General features: G+C 48.6%; 1 protein-coding gene and 1 long non-coding RNA gene across 4 annotated transcripts in view; one reads left to right on the forward strand and one right to left on the reverse strand.

Annotated features, from left to right (window-relative positions):
* Positions 1-13,685, forward strand: part of LOC311533019 — a 71,912-nt gene extending 58,227 nt beyond the window's left edge. The window contains exons 1-3 of one of the 2 annotated variants that reach the window (XR_014714485.1): positions 10,977-11,242; positions 11,440-11,620; positions 12,341-13,685. This is a non-coding gene — a long non-coding RNA (uncharacterized lncRNA). Of the gene's footprint in view, positions 1-10,976; positions 11,243-11,439; positions 11,621-12,340 lie in introns of those variants that run through there. The other variant, XR_014714484.1, reaches the window with a different exon arrangement.
* Positions 1-15,029, reverse strand: part of LOC311533014 (trypsin-3-like) — a 32,454-nt gene that overhangs the window by 12,204 nt on the left and 5,221 nt on the right. The window contains exon 1 of one of the 2 annotated variants that reach the window (XM_084652046.1): positions 961-1,030. The exons of the other annotated variant lie outside the window; for it this stretch is intronic. Coding sequence (XP_084508172.1) covers positions 961-1,015 — 55 coding nt within the window. The 5' untranslated portion in view covers positions 1,016-1,030. Of the gene's footprint in view, positions 1-960; positions 1,031-15,029 lie in introns of those variants that run through there. 2 annotated transcript variants of the gene reach the window in all.

Here is a 15,029-nt window from a genome sequence, read left to right on the forward strand (position 1 = left end):
GTGTTTGATTTGTGTGAATACTCTTCCTGTCGAATTACACCGTTCTTCCAAAAAGTCTCCCTGTAGGTGGCCTCTTTGTCTAGAACAATTTTGCTCAATTGTGGCATAATTAGGAAGCAAACTTGCCTTGCTAATCGTTTTACTAAACAGATACTGAATGATAAACACTTTGGGCATGTTTCCTCCTTTTTACTTTGTACAGCTCCTTTCAGAGAATCTCCAAACGTATTAAAATAATCAATTAAGCCTCACAATGCCCTCAAAAATATTATCCCTCTTTTACAGCTGGGTAGGCTGAGAGGTTGAGTGAACGGTGTGAGGACAAATGGTATTTCTATGGCAGAGCTAGAAATATAACCTAGGAATCCTGACGTTCCGTCCACTGCTCTAACTACTAGACATCGTTCTCCTCTCAATATCTGCAAATGATCCATGCTGGAATCTCACAGTACAATGTCTTGTTTCTCTGGAGACTTAATGAACTTGCCTTGATGTTGACAGTGGGCCAGTTTCACCTGAAATGTTGGTCCACTGAAGATACACTGGGTCTAATTGACCCTTGGTGTATCTATATAGATAGACAGATAATAACACACATAAGTAAATTTCCAGGTTTTCTATCAATCTGATGGTTTAAACAAATAACGTTATTAGTCCTGTAACAAAACAAAACAAAACAAATAAACAACCTGTGAAGAATGCTGAAGGTGAATCAGATAAAAATGAAACCTGGGAACAAAATATGGGACATCTTAGAGAGGGAGAAAAATCAGGGTAGATTTCTGGATATGCAGAGATGTAAACTGTAACAGGGACTCAGGTGTAATTCGCCAGGAAGAGTATTTACACAAATCCAACACACTTCTCTATGTTACAGATGCATATTCAGCAATCTAAAGACAGTAGGGTTTCCAGACATGAAAGGCCATCTAAAGCTAGATATGCATATGAAATACTCACCGATCAAAGAAAATAACTGCAGGAACAGCAGAAGGCTCAGTGCCAGATAATTCATCTCAGAATCAATGTAAGATCTTACAAGCACCTGCCAAAGGTAGCTTCAGCTCTTAGCTGCTGAAGGGAGAGAGAGACCCAAAGAAACTTCACTTCATACCTAGATATCCTGGTTCCTCTTTCAGTTCCCATGACAACGTGAATCCCAAAGAGAACAATCAATTATTCATGGAGGCACTTCAGGACACTGGTGTCTGATTGACTAGAGTTAACCTTGTGTTCTCATCTTCCTCCCCTCAGCATCCAGCTGAAAGGGCCATAGCCTTTACTGCTCACAAACGCTGAATGGAGCTTCTTGGGTTTCCTGGCAGTGAAGTGACACTGATTCCAACAAACCATCCCTTGGCAGACAGGGAAGGCATTTCTTGAAGGGTCTCCATCTCCTGCTTCCCTTCAGGTGGCACTGCAAATTAAAGCAGAGATCCACTCATCTGAGTTGTCAGAGCTGGAGCAGTAGCAGCCCAGAAGCGATGCGGACAAGCTGCTCATCAGTGCTGGGCAAAATGCTTTTGATAAAGCCTGAAACAGGGTCAAACGTGCCTTGTTTGGGAAATTCGTGGCAAACTCAGGCCTGGATTCACCATTGCCCTGCAGCTTGTGGTGTCATCATTTACACCAGCAGAAGAGAGTGCACACCTGATGATGTTTGACCCCTGCCTTTGCACTGGTACAAATGACTGCATGTGGAGTAGGCTATGGGGAATCAGGCCACCAGAGGGGCAAGGGGCTCGCTGGGGGCAATGAACCTCTCAGGTGGATCATGGGCCCAGTATGGAGCAACCCATTCCCCTGGTTTTACCAGGTGTAATGTTCTCTATGAATTTTGGGGTCCTGTTAGTTCCTCCATGTTGGTGTAGATTTACCTCCACAGGCGAGAGCATTATTCCAGCTGCTAGGCGTTAGTCCATTAAACCCCCAACTGTGAGCAAACTTCTGCCGTCAGTTTTATCCACGAAACCCCACAGAAGGAAAAGGACGTGCATGAGGCAGAATGCAGCTCACTATGTTGAATAAATCAATCAATCCTAGAGCCATGCAAATAGCTATGATTGTGGGTGTAAAACGTATGCAGGAGAAAGTGACATATTGAACCTGGCTTCAGCTGCAGTATCTAGGACGGTGTTTGTATGGCCCTCACCCCCATAGAATCGGAGTGAATCCAGGCTGTGTGCTGGCTACGGCTGGGAGAAATATTCAGTGAGACCGTTTTGCGGGGGGTTTTCAGTGACACTTGCATGTGGTAATGATGATGCCCCAGATCTGGGGAAAATAAAAAGAGCTGATTCCATTCTGCAGGTGGATGGTGACTTATTAGCACCAAGCAAAAAAAATGCAGGCGTTAAGACAATATACACCAAGACATTACTCAAATTCCCTGGAACCCATACAGATAGCTCAGCCTTTTGTTTTACGTAGCAGTAATACAAGGATCCTAAGGGCCTGCCTCCTGTATGACACTAGCTCCATGTCTAGTTGGCAGCCGGTATCAAGTGGAGTGCCCCAAGGGTCGGTCCTCGGGCCGGTTTTGTTCCATATCTTCATAAATGATCTGGAGGATGGTGTGGATTGCACCCTCAGCAAGTTTGCAGATGATGCTAAACTGGGAGGAGAGGTAGATATGCTGGAGGGTAGGGATAGGATACAGAGGGACCTAGACAAATTAGAGGATTGGGCCAAAAGAAATCTGATGAGGTTCAACAAGGACAAGTGTACCAAGTGCACTTAGGATAGAAGACTCCCATGCACCGCTACAGACTAGGGACTGAATGGCTCGGCAGCAGTTCTGCAGAAAAGGACCTAGGGGTTACAGCGGACGAGAAGCTGGATATGAGTCAACAGTGTGCCCTTGTTGCCAAGAAGGCCAATGGCATTTTGGGATGTATAAGTAGGGGCATTGCCAGCAGATCGAGGGACGTGATCGTTCCCCTCTATTCGACATTGATGAGGCCTCATCTGGAGTACTGTGTCCAGTTTTGGGCCCCACACTACAAGAAGGATGTGGAAAAATTGGAAAAAGTCCAGCGGAGGGCAACAAAAATTATTAGGGGACTGGAGCACATGACTTATGAGGAGACGCTGAGGGAACTGGGATTGTTTAGTCTGCGGAAGAGAAGAATGAGGGGAGATTTGATAGCTGGTTTCAACTACCTGAAAGGGGGTTCCAAAGAGGATGGATCTAGACTGTTCTCAATGGTAGCTGATGACAAAACAAGGAGTAATGGTCTCAAGTTGCAGTGGGGGAGGTTTAGGTTGGATATTAGGAAAAACTTTTTCACTAGGAGGGTGGTGAAACACTGGAATGTGTTACCTAGGGAGGTGGTGGAATCTTCTTCCTTAGAAGTTTTTAAGGTCAGGCTTGACAAAGCCCTGGCTGGGATGATTTAGTTGGGGATTGGTCCTGCTTTGAGCAGGGGGTTGGACTAGATGACCTCCTGAGGTCCCTTCCAACCCTGATAGTCTATGATTCTATGATTGGCTTAAGCATGTTAGCATGAGTGAACCATAGGCCTGTGACCCTTCGTTAGATAAAACAGCCCCAAAGTTACCCTAGATTTGGGGTAATCGCTTGCTTAAGACAGGAGTTGGTACATAACAAGACTAGCCAGCCACAGGACTTTTGAACTGATACTAGGCTTGTATAGTTTTGCTTTAGCAACCGTTGACGTGTATGGTAATGAGCTAAAAGGCATTAATATGTTAACCTGTAGGATAAAGGCATCCCAATATTATGAGGGTGAGGAAGTTAGATATGGACATGGGAGGCTGGGTATCTGAATGAGTATTCATGATAGTCCTCAGGCTCTGTAACAGACCAGGCCACCATGTAAGCAGGTGGTGAGCTATCCTCATCGACCCTTCAGTTCTTCATTGTCATCATCTACCACCAACCTTCGGGCATTTGGGTCTGGACCGCTGGACTCATTTGGCATGCCAGGGATGGGGCTGGTCCTTTGTCTCTCACCACCAGATCCCCAAGGAAGGTTGTGAGTATATGAGCACATGTAAGGAATGATACCAAAGATACTGCTGCTATTTGTTTATGTGGTTTGCAGCTTTCTTGTTTTTACTGGTCATGTTACTAAAAGTGGCTAAGGCTTTGCTTAGCCCTCAGTGTGACATGCTTTGCCATGCACCCTGGGTTCCAACAAGATATTGAACTGGTTAGTTTTAATTCTGTTGTATCTGATTCTGGTCCTAGAGTCCTATTAAATTACTATTCATTGGCAACCAATACAATTATAGAATCAGGCTACATCACACACAAAAGGACAACCATCTGTTTCCACTGGCACCCACCAGGGACTTCCAGAAACTAACACCTGTCTTCTCCCATCTCAGCGCAACTCCACTTCTGCAATTGCCTACAGGTCTTTTATAGACTCTCCCGCATCAGCAGCAGGTTCTGTACCTCCCACAGGGCCACCCTTCCTTCTGGCCCATGTATTATCCTACATGATGGCTGTGAGACAGTCACTTCCCCCTTAAACAAATTTGTGCTCTGGAAAGCATGGGGCTGAGCTGTCTGTATTTAGGTCAGCCAGAGATGCTCTTCGGGGGCCTTCCTTTGAGCTGAGGAAATGTCTGCAGAGTTGCTCCAATTTTGCAATGTATGAAAGTGGTCTGATGAATTTTTGAGTAGACAGTTTCTCTTTTTTCACTATGTGGATGTTAGGGATCACTAGACAGAACGAATCTATGCACACACGTGCAACTACACATAAATACATGTGCATAGCCATGGATCCTGGAGCGTGGCCCAATACAAAGAGCACAAGTCAGGGGTGAGTGAGTGAAGGTGTCTTATTGCACTCTTTTGATCTCTGTGATGCTCTGTGCAGGGCTGGTCTCTCAGTACCATGTCAGGGCAGCCCGAGGGTTGCTCTAATTTATGTCAGGCTGCGGTGGACACAGAGAGCTGAAAAGAGAGCCCCGGACCAACAGGAAGTAGAGAGATTCTGGCATCATGCACTTTCCTCCAGCCACACCAGCAGCAGGGAAGATGACTCTCCTGTGGCTGGTTAAATTGACTTAATGATCAGAGGGCTCCAGCTCTGTGACACAAAGCAGCTGTGCTGAAGCAGAGGATCTGGACAATATACACAACTACTAGGACCCAGAGAAATGCTCACCATGGTCCACTCAGTCTTATAACACGTGTGTGGCTGTGGAATAAAGATCGGTATCAGGGGATACTTATTGCCAGAGTCAGGCTGCTGGATTTAGGGGAGGGCGTAGTAGGCTCTGGTTGAGCTCCATCATAGGATTCTTCCTTTGAGTTGGAGCTAAGGGGGTGCTTGCTCAGGCCACCCCAGGCCCTTGAAGAATCAGAATCATAAAAATATAGGGCTGGAAGAGACCTCAAGAAGTCATCAAGTCCAGCCCCCTGCATTGAGGCAAGACCAAGTAAACCTAGAACATCCCTGACAGGTGTTTGTCCAACCTGTTCTTAACCTCCAGTGATGGGGATTCCACAACCTCCATTGGAAGCTTATTCCATAGCTTAATTATCCTTATAGTTAGAAAGATTTTCTTAATATCTAACCTAAATCTCACTTGCGGCAAGCAAAGCCCGTTACTTCTTGCCCTTCCTTCAGTGGACATGGGGAACAATTGATCATTGTCCTTTTTGTAACAGCCCTTCACGAATTTGAAGACTGTTATCAAGTCTCCGCCTCAATCTTCTTTTCTCAAGACTAAACATGCCCAGTTTTTAACCTTTCCTCATCAGTCAGGTTTTCTAAACCCTTTATCATTTTTATTGCTCCCCTTTGGACTCTTTCCAGTTTGTCTACGTCTTTTCTAAAGTGTGGTGCTCACAAACTGGACACAGCATTCTAGCTCGGGCCTTACCAGTGCTGAGTATAGCGGGATAATTGCCTCCAGTGTCTTTCATACGACACTCCTGTGAATACACCCCACAATGGCATTAGCCTTTTTCTCAACTGCATCACACTCTCGACACTCGTTCCATTTTTCATCCACTGTAACCCCAGATCCTTTTCAGCACGACTGTCGCTTAGCCAGTTCTTCCCCATTTTGTAGCTGTGCATTTGATTTTTCCTTCCTAAGTGAAGTGCTTATCTTCATTTAATTTCATGTTGTTGATTTCAGACCAAGTCTCTGATTTTTCAAGGTTATTTTGAATTCTAATCCTGTCCTCCAAAGGGATTGCAAACCCTTCCCAGCTTGGTGTCCTCTGCAAATTTTCTCAGCATGCTCTCCACTCCATTATCCAAACCATTAATGAAAAGATAGAATAACAGACTCAGCCTTTTCAACGGCAGCCACTTAACTTGAAAAAGGGGAGAGGGACAGAGGTACCTAGGATAAAATGGAAGGCGAAAACCCACAAGCATTACCAAGACAGCTGAGCCACTATCCAGTGGGGTTTGTGATCCCTTCGAAAAAGGGAAGGGGACTAGGAGGCAAGCCTGTGAGAAAACAGCAGCTTTCTACCTTAGTGGCTCCAAGGCAACAGACATCAAAACCAAGAAGCAAAATGATCAGATTCAACCTTGAGAGTGCCCGTGCTTTACTATTCCCCTCACTGCAAGCTGTATTGAAATGCTAAAAAGTCCTGACAAGCAGCCCCCAGCCCCTCCCAGCTCTGTGTGTCTCTGGCTTCAGTTTAATTTAGAAAAAGCTTTTTTATGGCTCTACATTTTAAAAAAAAATCTCAAAGTCACTCAATCAATAATCCTCTCCTTGGCTAAATAAACATGGGGATACCAGTTAGCAGGAGAACTCTGGGTTGTTCAGAGGCCCCTCGTTACAACAGGGGCGATCGATACAAGAGGCACGTAAGTAGTCGCTCCTTTTTATTATTCATACTGGCATTGATTGGCGAGGAGAAAGATGGAATAATTCCCTGGGCAGCGTAGCCCCTCTCACAGGCTGTGCCCGTGACGCACTGCTGAGTGTGAGTTACCGGTCCCCTCTCTGTGCCCAATCCATACAGGATGAGTCCACGGCAGCCCAGCTAGGGAACCTGAGATTTTCAGTTCAAGCTGTTAGCAGCTTATGCTTTTAAATCCAGAGGTCCCCAATTCAATTTCTGGTGCGTCAGCCAAGATAGCAGAGGTTACACACCCTTGTCAAATATTTCATGTTCCCATAAGGGATGGAGGAAGCCGTTCAAATCAAACCAGAATCCACCCAAAACTTGGACCACAGCAGCTGATATCCGGCAATGTCGGGAATCTCACAAAAGAGAGACTGTTCCCAGGAGTTTCCCAGCCCGGCCTGTTAGCCAAGGGTATGTCTGGAGAAACGTCCTCACAGTGGCATCTTCATCTGAACCACTGGCGGTAGTTGGAGGTTCAGTCATGGCTCATTCGGGGAGGCAGAGGGGGGAGTGAGTGGCCCGAGCAGAAGTTGGGCCCAAAGCTGCAGTGCACTTTTCAGTCCCTGGTTTGTAATTTCTGATCCCACAGGAGCAGCTCCGTGCGAGCTCAGCCAGGGCTTGGGGGAAGTGGAGGCTCCTGCCTGTCGGTCACGAGGCAATGGCATTTTCACTGTGGCTTAGTCCTGACCCGAGGCGAGTCTCTGGAGCTGATGCCGTAGACGCTACGTTCTCCCCTGGGTAACGCCAGTCAGGAGTACGCACGGTGTTTTGAATGCACCGGGTGAGTTGCTTATGCATTTCCCTGGATGAGAGGGTGCTCAGGGCAAGCCATGCAGGCATCTCTGAGAGAACAAAGAAGGTCACCTACAAAGCATTCTACCCACGCAGAGGGCTCTCGCTCTGTGAGTGTGACAGCTGCCATCTTTGCAGACACTGGGAACTCAACTGGGGATGGCCGAAGCTAAAAGCATGAGCTAATGAGCCAGGCTCTCTAGTTTAGAGCTGAACAGACTCTTCTGTGGATCAGGCTCAGAGGGGGACACGTAACCCACACTGACCAGTGGGTTACGTTCACCCTGGCTGGGAGAGCACCATTCTAGCATGTCACACAGGAGCACCCAGTCCCCTCCCTGCTATATAATACGCAGCAGTCGGCTGGCACTCTCTGAATTCCTCTGCAAGCTCCCTAAAAGGAGTTTCTTTCTGCAGAAAATGTGCCGAGACACAAAGGACAAGCCCATCTCAAAGCAAGGCCGCCGGTCCACTAGCATCCTTTCCTCATCAGGCATTGCAGTGCATTGAATCTCCACCAAGCCCTGTTGCTGCCTGTGAGCTGAGCCACCGGAGGGAGAAGGGAGGAAACTATGAACGAATGGCACAATCAGAACACCAGCAGAAGGTGGCAGCAGGATGGGCGTTCATGACACAGTGAGCAAAGATACTCCAAGAAGGTAAATTCTACAGGGAAACGACACATTGTTCCTTCTAGTGCTGGAAGGTGCTCTCGCATCTCAACTGTATATCAGTAGGCATCGATGTTGGCCAGTGCGAACACTTCTACCGCAGGCTAAGGGGCTCTCCACATGTAACCCTGTTGCTGCGAAGGGCTGCAGCCCTGGAGCAGAGCATTCCTAGGGAATGAGGGCACAGCTGCAGAAGAAAGGCATCGGATAGGAACACGCTAGTTTTGCCTGGTGGCTACAAAGGGTGAAGTCTGCACTGCAGACCCACCCTGGGGTTCAGAACTGAAGAGAAGAAAGGCGTGGCCAGGTATGGTCATGAAAACGTTAGGGGAGAAGATGTGGGCGCCCAGGGAGGAGTGTGGGGATGAGTCTCGGGGTCCTCGGGGAGAAGAGAACCACCCTCTGAAGACAGGCACTTCTAAAATAGATAATGCTGTTGAAACACCAAGCAGCCTCCCAGTGGTGCAGTATCAGCTTCTTCCTGTGCAGTGACACAGGCTGCTCAGAGGTGTACCTTGGATTCACAACAGGCCTCCTCCCTCAGCCACACGAGCACACCTGGGCTGTCTCACCTTTCAAGTCTGTGACAGTGAGGGAGGTAACCGGTATCTTGTATGCCCCCCTCAGCCACTCACCTGTACACAGGGCCTGTACTGTGTCCAGGTATCCCTCAGCAGGGCAATGAACCCCAGAGGACTGTTTGCTGAGTCACCGGGTGTCATGGAGTTGAGTCTCTCTGGCGGAGGGGACAGAACAATTCTTTGTTAACTGCCTCCCGGGCTGGGAGCCACAGTCCTGGATCCATAAAGGCAGCATCCCTGCGTCCCGTCCCAGACCTCTACTGTGTGTTCTGTTCAACCGCCAGGGAAATCACAAAAGAAACCCATCTGCCAGAGGAGGGGTTTTAGAGACCCCAGGTGGGTGAGTTCATAGGTTGTATTGGACCCACTTCTGTTGGTGATAGAGACAAGCTGGATCCAATAAAAGATAGGACCTCACCCACCTGGTCTCTCTAATATCCTGGGACCAACAGGGCTATAACAGCGCTGCACATGGGAATTGCTAAGGCAGTTATGGATCCTATTGCCACTTGGACACCGATTCGTAGCTTGGCTCTGTCAATCATGGCTGACAAGCCTCTGATAGCCGTTTGTGAAACCAGTTTGGCCTCTCCACCTAGTCCCGACCTGACAAGTATCCACAGGGTCATGGCCCCTTGTTGGCAGCACAGCTGAGAAACCTGTGGCTGAATGCACCATGCTGAGGACTGGCCTACTCTCCAAGGTAGGGTGCTGGATTCATCAATCCCCTGCATCACAGGCTCCCAGGCTTCCATTGCCCGCATTCCTTCAACCTTTCTGTGTTAAAATGAAAAGCTGACTTTAATGCAACCAGTCCTTAGCCGAAAGGCTTCAGATACCAAGAGGGATCCATGAGCAGCACACAGGATTGACTCTGCTTCCCTCTCGTGCCTTGAGGGCGACCCCTCCATGGCAGGGTGGAGGTATGTAAGTGGGGTACAGTGGGAGGAGCTGGTACATGCCAATAATTGTTCCGTGGAGAGAGGTTTCAGACTCCAGGGCTGTCAAGCCAACCTTTCCTGAGTGCTTAAAAAAAGAGGAGGGTCAAGAAGCAATGACCTGCGTCTCTTCTTGGTGTTTTCATTGAATGCTCTTTTCACCACCACTTTTCCAAAGAGTTTATAAAGCAACTGTTACTGGACACAGCTGCCAGTGCCAACACTTACACCCTGGTAATGAAGATGGGCCCGTGATTCTCCTTTGGATCCGGAGACGGGCGTCTAGTGCCCCAAAAATCTGGGAATGTTCCGCTCGGACCCGAGGTTTTCATTCAGCCCATTATGACATCTCAGGCACCATTTGCAAATTCTGATTGGACTGGGGAGCAAAGTTTGAGGGTGCTAAAATCTTGGGGTTTGGGTCAGGCCCAGGTCAGCCTGGAAGGCTAGTGAGCCTCTCCTGGGCAATTCAGTAATTCCCCCTAAGGAAGAAAGCAAAAATATAGAAGGAAAGCAAGCTGGACTCAACTATCAGATATATCAAGGAAGTGGGACAGTCGCCAGCAGCTGGAAAACGATCTCTTAATTAACAGTGAATTAGACTCCTGCAGTAAGATAAAAGGAAGACAATGTGGCATAATTAAAGAACAAGGAGAGCAATTTGCTTCCCATGCCCCTGTGCACCCCTCCCGAGCAGGGTCCTGCTGCAAATCAGAATCGTTTGCTCCCACTGTCACTTCCATTTGATCCCGGATGTCCTCATGTATCCTGGTCTGCCTGTCACCCACAGGGGCTCTCTGATGCCTGCCCCACCGCCCTGTACTGGGTCAGTCCTTAGCATGCAGCTCCCACCTCCCTCGGCTGCCTGATTTTAGTCATTACATATGATGCTTGACTCTGAGATTAAGGAAACAATCCCCCTGCAACTTTCCTCCTCCTCCTCCTCTGCAATTTGTGTGTCCCGCCCTTTGGAGGCTTCTGTGGCACATTTTAACAAAAAAGCATCCAACATTCGGACCGCAGACAGTTAACAAAAAATCTAGACATGGCTTAGCCACATGCCAGACTGAAACTCCCTAGCATGGCTTTCATCTGTAGATCAAAAATCATGGAATCCAAAATACAGTCCCTTAAAAGTTACTCCAGTGCACCATCTAGTGGTTCACTGGGGCTCCCACAGATTCATACCTCATGTATTCCTCTGAATCAGTGTTTCACAACCTTTTTGATACCAGGGACCGGCTTGCTGCCTTCCTAAACTGTGTCAGGGAGATCTCAGGGACTGGCGCCGATCCACAGACCGGTTGTTGAGAAACACTGCTCTAGGCAATAATACGGTGCAGTAGATCCAAAGAACTTAGTGCACTTTCCCAGCCTCACAACACACCTTTTGTGAAGTAGGTAAGTTATTATTATTTATTATTTACTTATTTTTTGTATTGGGATAGCCTCTAGGAGCACCCCACTCCTGGATCAGTGCTAGGCACTGTGAAAACACAGAACAAAAGACAGACCCTGCCCCAAGGAGCTTACAATTTTTAACTTTCATACAATTTTTAACTTTAATGCAATTTTGTCTTATTAACTTCATTTCACAGATGGATGAGAAGCGAGGTTGAGAAACTTGCCCAGGATCTCCCCGTGAGTCACTGGCAGAGCCAGGAATAGAATCCGGAAGCCTTGTCTCCCAGAGCTGTGCCCTGACCACTAGACAACGCTGCCGTCTGCATTAACTGGAATTAATTCATTTAGCCATTTGTATTAACTGGAAATCTTTGGGTATGGTGGCATTCTAGCTTTCAGTATCTTGTGATCAGTGTATTTACATCTGAAAAATTACAAGAAAGCAGAGATATACGTTTTCTAACACAGGTGACCTAAATAGAATATGAAAGTCTAATTACCACGCACCTTTTTTACATTAAATCTATGTGCATTTTAAATTGATGACGACAGATACTCAGCTCAAAGTAGTTTCCAAAGAGAAAGGGGCTTGTTCTAATTCTGCATGGTATTTTATAGCCCCATGTAGATCCATTAAATATTTTCTACTTATGCAAGATCTCCAGGATGAAATTACCCTAACACATCATCTGTGAGTTCTTACAGATGCTAAGGACCAGACCCTCAGCTGCTGTAAATATGCATAGGCAATTGATTTACACCTCCTGAGGATCTAGTTGTGTGAGTATGAATTATCTGCAGATGTCATTCTTAATAAATAATCTGTGCAATTCATTCTGTGATTTTCAGGCTGGGCAGAATTTTGTGATAGTAGATGTTGAGTCTCTGAGTGCATTCCAGACAGGACCTGGCTCTTGAATGTTTAACTGATTCGCAGTTTTGACCCTTGGAATGGGACCTGGATTATTGCACCATAAATTGAGCCAGATTAAAGGCTGGTGGGTGTGTAACCTCTAGGTTAGGTGACTCTAGGCTCCAGTTTTGTAAACTACCTTTAAAAAATTCCCCTTTCCTTTTTTTTTTTTTTTTTTTTAGCTTGCTGCACAAGAACACAGACAGGATCCTTCCTAGGAGTTTAGAATGCGACATCGCTTCACTGTGGTCCCGCACTCGCAATGCCACGCGTCGCCTGGGGAAGCGCATCGGCTGCCGCTGGGAGTGGTGCAAGGAGCGCCAGGAGCTGGGAGTCCTGGTGCCACAGATCAGGTCCAACGACAACACCATCGTCACCCCACGTGCCAGGGGCATGCTGGAGAGGACCCTGAAAGCAGCCATCCAGTCACTGTACATGGAAACCCTGAAGCGTAAACCGGGCCAGGGTAAAGCCTTCAAACTGACCAGCAAGTGGGACACCAGCAACCACTTGCCCCCCAGGGGTGGCTTCACCCGTTTCGCCATCTGGCGGTTCATCCACTGTGCCCGGCTCAACTGCGTCCGGCTCAATGGAGCCGTCCGCCACGGGAACTGAGACACGCGTTGCAGGAAGTGCGGCTACTCCAACGAGACCCTGCCCCACGTCCTGTGGAGCTGCAAGCCCCACTCCAGAGCCTGGGAGCTGTGCCACAAAGCCATCCAGAACCGCCTGGTGAAAGCCATCGCACTGCACCTGGGGGAGGTCGCTGTGAACTGCGCCATCCCCGGTACTGACAGCCAGTTGCGACCTGATGTGGTAGTCACCGACGAGGCCCAGAAAAAGATCATCCTCGTCGACGTCACAGTCTCCTTTGAGAACAGGACCCCGGCCTTCCACGAAGCCCGAGCTCGTAAGCTGGAAAAATACGCCCCCCCTGGCCGACATCCCGAGAGCGAAGGGCTACGAGGTGCAGATGGACGCCTTGATCGTCGGAGCCCTGGGCGCTTGGGACCCCTGCAACGAGCGTGTGCTGTGGACCTGTGGGATCGGTTGACGCTACACACGGCTCATGCGGCACCTCATGGTCTTGGACACCATCCAATGGTCCAGGGACATCTACATCGAACACATCACCGGCCACCGACAGCACCAGGAGGTGTGAGCCGGTATGACATCATGCATCAACTACAAGAAAGGGACTGAGAGACTTTTCCCATTGGACCATATGAACTGGAACCATAAACTCACTGAACATTAAATCTCACCAAATGAGGGTAAATCCATCCTCATCATCGTATCCACTCATTATACTCTACACCTGAACATAGCCATTATTGGGACAACATACCCCCATATCTCAGTGTCTGTACTTTGACCCGTTAACATTTTACCTCAAATCAGGGATATTGCAGATTATGTATTCCTTATGCCACCCGATCCTAAACCAAACTTCGCACCCCTTGATAATCTGTACCTTATTCCCTGATAACCAGAAACTTCTATGCTTAAATTCTGTACCTTTTTCTTTTTATTTTAACATCATCTTAATAAAATTATTAAATCTGCTGCAGAGATGTACAGCGGCAACATTCAGCCCACCAAGGCATGGAACAGAATGGGAGTATATCAGGAAGGTCGGGGGTGTCAATGTTCTCCTATAATCTCTCCTGACATGACTGAAATGGGGAAGAGAAGGTTTTAACCGTTCTCTTCCTCGGCTAATTCCAGCTCTCACGGGCTAAGAAAGTTGGTGTTAAAACGTGACTTGAATTTCAGCAGGACATTAGCTTTTAAAAAGGGGCTTCAGCCGTGGGAAGTGCTGAGCAGCATCCACTGCCTTGGGCAGGAGTGCTCAGGATGTCACAGGACAAGCTCTGCACTTCGCAGTATCAGGCCAGAAACACAACATGGGACTGTATCCCTGAAAGGAGATCTGACCATGCCTCTTGGTGACCCTAGGTCACAGGGTCCTGGTCAGGAGCGGCAGCAGCTCCCTAAAAGTGGGTGGGGGCCACTGGCCCCGCCGCTTCCCCAGGCCCCGCCCCCTTCTGCCTCTTCCCCTGAGGCCCCGCCCCCTTGCTGCCTCTTCCCCTGAGGCCCCACTCCTACACCGCTGCTTCCCCCCCAAGACTCTGTTCGCTCCTCTCTGCCTCCTCCCTCCTGTCGCTCGCCTTTTCAGCTGGTGAAAAGTGGGAGAGCTTGGCACCCTGGCCCTCCCTCTTCCAGCACCCCTGGTCCTGGTTCTTCCTTCTCGTGTTTCTCCCGCCCTCTCTCACACACATGCAGAAAGGATCCTGTGGAGCAGGGTATAGTGTGATCCTGGTAGCTCGAAGCAGAACGTCCCAACCTGAGACAAGACACAGTTCGTTGTCATGCAGCAGCAGCTGTGCATGCCCCCCCCCCCCCCGGGCACTAGGAAGGACAGCAGGATCCACTCCTGTATGAGTAAGAGCATCTTGACACATGTTTTCCTCAGACCATGATTTGTAGTCCTCTTTGGACCATGCCATTCCTCACTGGGAGACCGAATGTGAAGAAAAGTCCCACCGGCAATAGGAACACTGGATAGATTTGGCCTAACAGATCCAGCCAGTGACCCACATAGTCCAGTATCTACCCCTTGGCAGTGACCAATCCCGAAATGCTCCAGAAGGAGGTGAACTGGAAACTTTCCTACAATGCAGTTAGCCCACGGGACCCTTCTGCCCAGCCCCTGAGCTCCTGGCTGGGGAGGCTAGCCCCCGGCCCCCGGCCCCCGCCCCCCGCTTTTCTCCGGCCGAACCCAGTCTCTGTGCCCCGCGGTGCGTGGCTGGCTCCGGCCAGGCGGCACAGCTGCAGTGTCTCCAGCCACCGGTGCTCCAGGCAGCGCGG

The sequence above is a fragment of the Lepidochelys olivacea genome, assembly GCF_965140295.1.
Source record: "Lepidochelys olivacea isolate rLepOli2 genome assembly, chromosome: 18".
NCBI lineage: Eukaryota > Metazoa > Chordata > Testudines > Cheloniidae > Lepidochelys > Lepidochelys olivacea.